The sequence below is a fragment of the Myxine glutinosa genome, chromosome 8 (genome assembly GCF_964187855.1).
Source record: "Myxine glutinosa chromosome 8, kmMyxGlut1.1, whole genome shotgun sequence".
In the NCBI taxonomy this organism is placed as follows: domain Eukaryota; kingdom Metazoa; phylum Chordata; class Myxini; order Myxiniformes; family Myxinidae; genus Myxine; species Myxine glutinosa.
The window spans coordinates 10,012,193-10,021,374 of NC_136268.1; the positions used below are offsets into that span (position 1 = coordinate 10,012,193).

Consider the following 9,182-nt stretch of genomic DNA (forward strand, 5'->3'; position numbering starts at 1 on the left):
TGTGTTTCTGTTTTGTGTGTTTTTGTTTTGTGTATTTTGTTTTGTATGTTTTGTTTGTGTGTTTCTGTTTTGTCTATTTTTGTTTTGTGTATTTTTGTTTTGTGTGTTTTTGTTTTGTGTTTTTGTTTTGTGTGTTTTTGTTTTGTGTGTTTTTTGTTTTGTGCGTTTCTGTTTTGTGCATTTTTGTTTTGCGTGTTTTTGTTTTGTGTGTTTTTGTTTTTGTTTCATGTGTTTTTGTTTTGTTTATTTTTGTTTTGCGTGTTTTTGTTTTGTGTGTTTTTGTTTTGTGCGTTTTTGTTTTGTGTGTTTTGTTTTGTGTGTTTTTGTTTTTGCTTTTTTGTTTTTGCTTTGTGTGTTTGTGTTTTGTGTGTTTTTGTTTTGTGTGTTTTTGTTTTGTGCATTTTGTTTTGTGTGTTTTTGTTTTTGCTTTTTTGTTTTTGCTTTGTGTTTGTGTGTTTTTGTTTTGTGTGTTTTTGTTTTGTTTATTTTTGTTTTGTGTGTTTTTGTTTTGTGTGTTTCAGTTTTGTGTGTTTTTGTTTTGTTTATTTTTGTTTTGTGTTTTTGTTTTGTGTGTTTGTGTTTTTGTATACAAGATCGAGGCTCGTGAAAGAGCGAACATTAATCACACAGAAAGACAAACCGACACATAAAACATATAACATAGGGAGCGGTAGACAAGATGGGGAGAGAGGGGGAAGGACACAAACACAACATTTGAGAGCAGGGACCGAGAGACATGGAGACATCGAGAGATCTGAGAGAGGGCGAGGGATTTGGGGGGGGGGGGGGGCGTGGGAAGGGGGCAGTGGGAGAGGTATAAAACATATGGACACTGCCAGTACTTCCAGGAAAGAAGTTGGAATTTCAAACAAGGTGGATCTGGGGTGAATTAGCGGGGGTAGAAAAGATCAAGGTTTTGGATGGGGGAAGAAAGGAGATGGTGGTGAACAGCTGTTTTAAAGACCTGGAAACAAAGACAAAAGTGTTTTTGTTTTGTGTGTTTTTGTTTTGTTTCTGTTTTGTGCATTTTTGTTTTGTGTGTTTTTGTTTTGTGTTTTTGTTTTTGTTTCGTGTGTTTTTGTTTTGTGTATTTTTGTTTTGTGTGTTTGTGTGTTTCTGTTTTGTGTGTTTTTGTTTTGTTTATTTTTGTTTTGTGTGTTTTTGTTTTGTGTGTTTTTGTTTTGTGCGTTTTTGTTTTGTGTGTTTTTGTTTTGTGCGTTTTTGTTTTGTGTGTTTTTGTTTTGTGCGTTTTTGTTTGTGCGTTTTTGTTTTGTGTGTTTTTGGTTTTGCTTTGTGTGTGTGTTTTGTGTGTTTTTGTTTTGTGTGTTTGTGTGTTTTTGTTTTGTGTGTTTCTGTTTTGTGTGTTTTTGTTTTGTTTATTTTTGTTTTGTGTTTTTGTTTTGTGCGTTTTTGTTTTGTGTGTTTTTGTTTTGTGTATTTTTGTTTTGTGTGTTTGTGTGTTTCTGTTTTGTGTGTTTTTGTTTTGTGTGTTTTTGTTTTGTGCGTTTTTGTTTGTGCGTTTTTGTTTTGTGTGTTTTTGGTTTTGCTTTGTGTGTGTGTTTTGTGTGTTTTTGTTTTGTGTGTTTTTGTTTTGTGTGTTTTTGTTTTGTGCGTTTTTGTTTTGTGTGTTTTTGTTTTGTGTGTTTTTGTTTTGTGTTTGTGTTTTGTGTGTTTTTGTTTTTGCTTTGTGTGTTTTTGTTTTGTGTGTTTGTGTTTTGTGTTTTTGTTTTGTGTGTTTTTGTTTTGTGCGTTTTTGTTTTTGCTTTGTGTGTTTTTGTTTTGTGTGTTTGTGTTTTGTGTTTTTGCTTTGTGTGTTTTTGTTTTGTGTGTTTTTGTTTTGTGTTTGTGTTTTGTGTGTTTTTGTTTTTGCTTTGTGTGTTTTTGTTTTGTGTGTTTGTGTTTTGTGTTTTTGTTTTGTGTGTTTTTGTTTTGTGTGTTTTTGTTTTGTGTGTTTGTGTTTTGTGTGTTTCTGTTTTGTGTGTTTCTGTTTTGTGTGTTTCTGTTTTGTGTGTTTTTGTTTTGTGTGTTTTTGTTTTGTGCGTTTTTGTTTTGTGTGTTTTGTTTTGTGTGTTTTTGTTTTTGCTTTTTTGTTTTTGCTTTGTGTGTTTTTGTGTTGTGTGTTTTTGTTTTGTGCATTTTGTTTTGTGTGTTTTTGTTTTTGCTTTTTTGTTTTTGCTTTGTGTTTGTGTGTTTTTGTTTTGTGTGTTTTTGTTTTGTTTATTTTTGTTTTGTGTGTTTTTGTTTTGTGTGTTTCAGTTTTGTGTGTTTTTGTTTTGTGTGTTTTTGTTTTGTGCGTTTTTGTTTTGTGTGTTTTTGTTTTGTGCGTTTTTGTTTGTGCGTTTTTGTTTTGTGTGTTTTTGGTTTTGCTTTGTGTGTGTGTTTTGTGTGTTTTTGTTTTGTGTGTTTGTGTGTTTTTGTTTTGTGTGTTTCTGTTTTGTGTGTTTTTGTTTTGTTTATTTTTGTTTTGTGTTTTTGTTTTGTGCGTTTTTGTTTTGTGTGTTTTTGTTTTGTGTGTTTTTGTTTTGTGTTTGTGTTTTGTGTGTTTTTGTTTTTGTGTTTTGTGTTTTTGTTTTGTGTGTTTTTGTTTTGCGTGTTTTTGTTTTGTGTGTTTTTGTTTTTGTTTCATGTGTTTTTGTTTTGTTTATTTTTGTTTTGCGTGTTTTTGTTTTGTGTGTTTTTGTTTTGTGCGTTTTTGTTTTGTGTGTTTTGTTTTGTGTGTTTTTGTTTTTGCTTTTTTGTTTTTGCTTTGTGTGTTTGTGTTTTGTGTGTTTTTGTTTTGTGTGTTTTTGTTTTGTGCATTTTGTTTTGTGTGTTTTTGTTTTTGCTTTTTTGTTTTTGCTTTGTGTTTGTGTGTTTTTGTTTTGTGTGTTTTTGTTTTGTTTATTTTTGTTTTGTGTGTTTTTGTTTTGTGTGTTTCAGTTTTGTGTGTTTTTGTTTTGTGTGTTTTTGTTTTGTGCGTTTTTGTTTTGTGTGTTTTTGTTTTGTGCGTTTTTGTTTGTGCGTTTTTGTTTTGTGTGTTTTTGGTTTTGCTTTGTGTGTGTGTTTTGTGTGTTTTTGTTTTGTGTGTTTGTGTGTTTTTGTTTTGTGTGTTTCTGTTTTGTGTGTTTTTGTTTTGTTTATTTTTGTTTTGTGTTTTTGTTTTGTGCGTTTTTGTTTTGTGTGTTTTTGTTTTGTGTGTTTTTGTTTTGTGTTTGTGTTTTGTGTGTTTTTGTTTTTGCTTTGTGTGTTTTTGTTTTGTGTGTTTGTGTTTTGTGTTTTTGTTTTGTGTGTTTTTGTTTTGTGCGTTTTTGTTTTTGCTTTGTGTGTTTGTGTTTTGTGTGTTTTTGTTTTGTGTGTTTGTGTTTTGTGTGTTTCTGTTTTGTGTGTTTCTGTTTTGTGTGTTTCTGTTTTGTGTGTTTTTGTTTTGTGTGTTTGTTTTGTGCGTTTTTGTTTTGTGTGTTTTGTTTTGTGTGTTTTTGTTTTTGCTTTTTTGTTTTTGCTTTGTGTGTTTGTGTTTTGTGTGTTTTTGTTTTGTGTGTTTTTGTTTTGTGCATTTTGTTTTTGCTTTGTGTGTTTGTGTTTTGTGTGTTTTTGTTTTGTGTGTTTGTGTTTTGTGTGTTTCTGTTTTGTGTGTTTCTGTTTTGTGTGTTTCTGTTTTGTGTGTTTTTGTTTTGTGTGTTTTTGTTTTGTGCGTTTTTGTTTTTGCTTTGTGTGTTTGTGTTTTGTGTGTTTTTGTTTTGTGTGTTTTTGCTTTGTGTGTTTGTGTTTTGTGTGTTTTTGTTTTGTGTGTTTGTGTTTTGTGTTTGTGTTTTGTGTGTTTTTGTTTTGTGTGTTTCTGTTTTGTGTGTTTTTGTTTTGTTTATTTTTGTTTTGTGTGTTTTTGTTTTGTGTGCAGTGTTCTGTAATTTATGTGACTGAGTGAAAAATGACACGCACACAAAATATAATTGAACCTCATTAATTGAATATATATTGTTGTTTATAAATTGTTGTGTTCTGTTCCTAAATATGCTAAACAAAATTTCTCCTTTTTTTCCAATTTTTAGCATGTGTAGTGCCAAGAAAGAATGGCGTCTCGCAAGAAACACACCTATCTGGACAGTTACCTGAATCTTGGATTTACCAGCATCACACACAAGGAGCTTTGGTGCAGGAGGAGGCCATTCGACCCATCATGCCTCCGCTAACCATCCCAGTATCGTTACCCATCCACACAACCCAATATCTCCATACCCCTCGATCTCCAATGCATATAGGTACCTAACCAAATCCCATTTAAACCTATCCACCCACTCTGCTGCCACTACCTTTCCTGGGAGACCACCACACGCATTAACCACTCTCCGACTGAAAGACCCTGCCGTAAAACTGTCCTAACTCTCATCTTCCTTACCCTCAAGCTACAGGTCCTGGGCCTAACATTGTCCATTCTGCTGAGAAACTCCACTTCACCTATCTTGTCCACACCCTTCATTATTATAAACATCTCCATATATCCCTCATAGTCACCTCCTTTCTTATGTATAAAGTCCTGTCTCCTTCAACCGCTCCTCATAGCTTCGTCTAGCTGGCCCTGGAATCGATCGAGTTGCTCAACCCTGCACCCGTTCCATGGCAGCTTTGTCCCTCAGATGTGACGACCAAAACTGCACACAATTTTCTAGATGAGACCCTCACTAAATTCCTATACAGTGATAAAAGCACCTCTTCATTTATCATTTATCTCCCTATAAATACAACTTAAATCCCAGTGAGTTTACCTATAGCCGCCTGGAATGTTCTTTTACCTCCACCTCCTCCCCATATTATCATCCCCAGATCCTTCCCCCATGTGACACGCTCCTAAAATGCCCCTTCCATCATGTAATCTCTATTTTCATTATTCATCCCCAGCACCTTACACTTGTTTAGGTTAAATCACATCTGCCAATCTTTTGCCCAATCTTTGCAAGTATCAATGCTTCCCTGAATCTGGTTATCCCCCATCCCTACTATCTACCTTACCTCCAGGCTTAGTGTCATCAGCAAATTGAGAAAGCAGGCTCTTGACCCCGCCATACAAATGATTGATGTAAATTATGGATTGGCCTAATCATGGTCCGAATACTGATCCCTGAGGTACCCCACTACTTACATCCTCACACTCACAGGTACTCTTTGCTTCCTATTACTAATCCAGATTCCAATCCAGGTGGCTACCTGACTAGCCACACCGCAAGCCCTCACCTTCGCTAACAACCTCCGATGTGGTACTTTATCAAATCAAACACCTTCTTAAAGTCTAGAGACACTACATTGACTGCCATAAAGTTGTTAAACATGATCTCCCTTTGGTAAATCCATGCTGACTACCTTTAATTATTTTGAAATTATTCAAATGTTTCCCTATCGTTCCTTAATCAATGTTCCCAAAAGCCTGGTGTTGGCTTAACAGTTAAGGTGACTGGTTTAAGATCCCAGGGTCTTGAGTGTCGTAGTCAAACCCCTGTCGTGCCTTTGAATTAACACCAGGTGGGTCGACTCAGCCTGTCATCCTTCCGAGGTCGGCAAAATGAGTACCAGCTTACAGGTAAGGAGGCATTGCATCAGCGGCACGGCCACGCCCCCATTGAATGATGCAACAAAGCAGCCACAGGCTGCATATGAATAAATAAATAAAATAACTAATGTCTCCAAGCCCTTCAACACCACTGAAGTCAAGCTAACAGGCCTATAGTTCCCCAATTCCTCTCTGTACCCCTTCTTAAATAAGTTACATTTGCTACTCTCCAATCCTCTGGTACCTGTGCTGATTCACTTTACCTGTTACAGATATCCGCTAATACCACGTTTATCTGCTGTGCCACCTCCTGCATGCTGTGCCACCTCCTGCATGCTGTGCCACCTCCTGCATGCTGTGCCACCTCCTGCATGCTGTGCCACCTCCTGCATGCTGTGCCACCTCCTGCATACTGTGCCACCTCCTGCATGCTGTGCCACCTCCTGCATGCTGTGCCACCTCCTGCATGCTGTGCCACCTCCTGCATGCTCTGCCACCTTCTGCATGCTCTGCCACCTCCTGCATGCTCTGCCACCTCATGTATGCTGTGCCACCTCCTGCATGCTGTGCCACCTCCTGCATGCTCTGCCAACTCCCTCAATACTCTACAATGCATATTATCCCACCTTTATCATCCCTTAATTATCCCTTTATTTATCAGAGCCTTATCATCCCTTAATTTTTCTAGCTGCTTCTTCACCTCATCTACTCCGACATGAATCACTTCCTCTATCTTCTCGCTCATTCCCCAGAGATAGGTACTCTCAGTTATTGGAAGTTCCCCTGACTGTTCCTGTGTAAATGTAGAAGCAAAAAACTGTTTCATAATCCTGCCATCTCACCCTCATCGACCACCAACTATTCTGTGCCATTCCTCAATGGGCCCACACTCCTCTTAACCCTGTCCTTACCCCTTATGTACTTAAAAAATGTCTCTGTTATGTTTAATATTCTGGCTATGCCTTTTTCACATTCCCTTTTGGCCTACCGAGTTGTTTTCTTAACTAGCCTCTGTTTCTTCATGTACTTATGAGAGTCGGATTTGAGTTCTGTTATTTTTTACTTAATAAAAGCCTTTGGCTTATCCTAATTACACTGCATACCGCCCTGCTCAATCCACCCCGATCTCTTTCTCCCACTACCTTTATACCTTGCTGGAATATGCTCACACCCACCACTGCACACATTTGCTCCTTAAAGGTTGCCCATTTCTTTGACGCAGAACTGCCAGTCATGAACTTTACCCAATCTAAAGCATCCAAACCCAAATCACTTCTCATACCCTCAAAGTTTGCCCTCCTAAAATCCAATAACTTTCCATCACTATCCCGAACTTCACATCTCAACAGCAGAGTTCCGCTTACGACTTCGTGGTGGCTAGATCCTATGTGCTGTCCCCCAAACTATTCCCTTATCTCATGTCATCAATGAGGGAGGAGTTGTAAAATCTCAATGTGTGATTTGCTACGAAGTCCTCGGCTGAATCACCGAAGACGAGCAATCTTAAATCACACTTGAAATCAAAGCATCCTGAACTTGCTGGAAAAGATCATCCATTTTTTGATCAGCACAGCAGCAGCGTCTGAAGAAGATGCCTTGATGCGGACGGCTACGTCCATCCAATGAACGCTGCAGGAGTGGAGGCATCTTTTGTTCACCCTCAGGTCGTGTTTTGTCTTCATGGAAATAGCAAGGAAAACGAACCCTCACGGTATTGGGGAGCAGCTGATTCTACCTTGTGCCAAGACATTGGTCAATATTATTTTGGAGGAGAAGAATGCTGAAAAACTTCGTGTCATCGCTCTTTCGATACTGTCCACCGCAGAATACGTGAGCTATCTCTGGATATCAAAGAACAGGTGATCCAGGAAATACAAAAACGCCAGTTCAGCATTCAACTCGATGAATCTACCGATGTTCAGTCCTGTTCTCAACGAATGGACTTCATCAGATACGTTCACAGTGGCGATTTGAAGGAAGAATTCCTATTTCGTGATGACCTCGAGATAAATAAGGGCGAATATGTGATGGAGAAGCTCTGAATTATTTAAAACCAAAGGTCTTGATTGGCACAATCTCTGTGGAGTATGTACGGATGGGGCCTCAGCAATGCTCGGGTCTCCATCAGGCTTCACGGCCTCCATAAAACAAAAAGGTCCAGGTGCTTTCTCTCTTCATTGTACGATTCATACGCAGGCTCTTGCATCCAAGACACGACACCGTCACACGAGGAAACTCTTGATATCGTCGTAAAAACTCTGAACTATGTAAAAGCAAGCACCCTCAACTCACCTTTTCAAGAAACTCTGCCAGTAGACATAGACTCTGTTCATGAAACCCTTCTCTTCCACACGCAAGTCTGCTGGCTGTCCAAAGGCAGTGGTTCCACAAGAGAGGAAATCGAGGTCTTTCTCGGTATCCAAAACAAAAAGGATCTGCTCTCACCTTGAGTAGAAGATGTTTTGGAATTCCAAGCAGCTTACCTTATGGACACTTTTGGACAACTCGCCTCTCTGAACTTTGAACCGCAAGGGAAAGAAAGCATGCTCATTAATTTTGTTGAGAAAATCAAGGCCTTCCTTCATAACATTGGGAATTGGAAGCATAAAATTGGCTTGGATGACTTTGCCAAGTTGGAAACGGTATCCGAAGTTTCCATTGAATGCGAAGGTGCAACACAGACTTTGATAGTTGAGCACCTGAAAGCCTTGGAACAGTAGTTTACAAGATACTGTACTTCCTGGAGATATCGAGCCAAACATCTGGGCTACTAACAGACCCATTCACTGTCCCAGTGACATCTGTACCTGATGACAATTATGCTGCTCAGACAAAGCTTTTGGGACTCCAGGAAGATTGAGGTGCCAAGATGAAGGTCGACGCTGAACTATTGGTGTGCTGGTCATCGATGCCAGTTACCTTGTGTGACCTTGCATCACCTGCTTCCATTCCCCTCAACCTACCGTTGTGAGGCCCCGGTTTCTCTTGATGGAGGCTATCTCCTCCACATCTAGCCAAATCTTCCAAACATTAAGGAGGTCGAGCATGACCTCTGATGTGCTCTCACTGTAACAAAACCCAGAATCAAGAAGCTCGTTGAGGCAGCATCACTAATCTTGTTGTGTTTATAAAAACTGACATTACATTGTGCAACCACTGTAAAATATGACTTCAAATAAAGGTTATTCATCTCCTGTTGTCGTTTTTATCATATATAGTCGTTCTTTGGAATCTATGGAATCAGTTGGGATTGGGGGGGGCGGTGTGGAAGTGGAGAGGAGGGGAGTGGAGAGGGGGGGGGGGGTCATTATGAAAACAGTCATGTGAAAAAGAAAGGGGTGATGGTATGAAAAAGATTGAGAACCATGAACTTGTTTTAATCTATTAATAAGTTCAGTGCTGTATGAGTAAACATCTGACTATTTGTTTTACTCCATTGATAAGTTCAGTGCTGTATTAGTAAACATCTGACTATTTGTTTTACTCCATTGATAAGTTCAGTGCTGTATTAGTAAATATCTGACTTTGTTTTACTCTATTGATAAGTTCAGTGCTGTATTAGTAAACATCTGACTATTTGTTTTACTCTATTGATAAGTTCAGTGCTGTATTAGTAAACATCTGACTAGTTGTTTTAATCTATTAATAAGTTCAGTGCTGTATG

At 38.2% G+C, this 9,182-nt stretch overlaps 1 protein-coding gene across 2 annotated transcripts in view; it reads left to right on the plus strand.

Moving 5' to 3' along the window:
• LOC137432209 (histone-lysine N-methyltransferase SETMAR) overlaps window positions 1-8,712 on the plus strand; it is a 42,352-nt gene extending 33,640 nt beyond the window's left edge. The window contains exons 3-4 of one of the 2 annotated variants that reach the window (XR_010985455.2): window positions 4,026-4,235; window positions 5,791-8,712. Coding sequence is in view for 1 of the 2 variants with exons in the window: in XM_068123925.2 (XP_067980026.1) it covers window positions 4,026-4,034 (9 nt within the window). In the remaining variant the exon portion in view is untranslated. Of the gene's footprint in view, window positions 1-4,025 lie in introns of both variants that reach the window. The other variant, XM_068123925.2, reaches the window with a different exon arrangement.
• The last annotated feature ends 470 nt before the right edge of the window (window positions 8,713-9,182 follow it).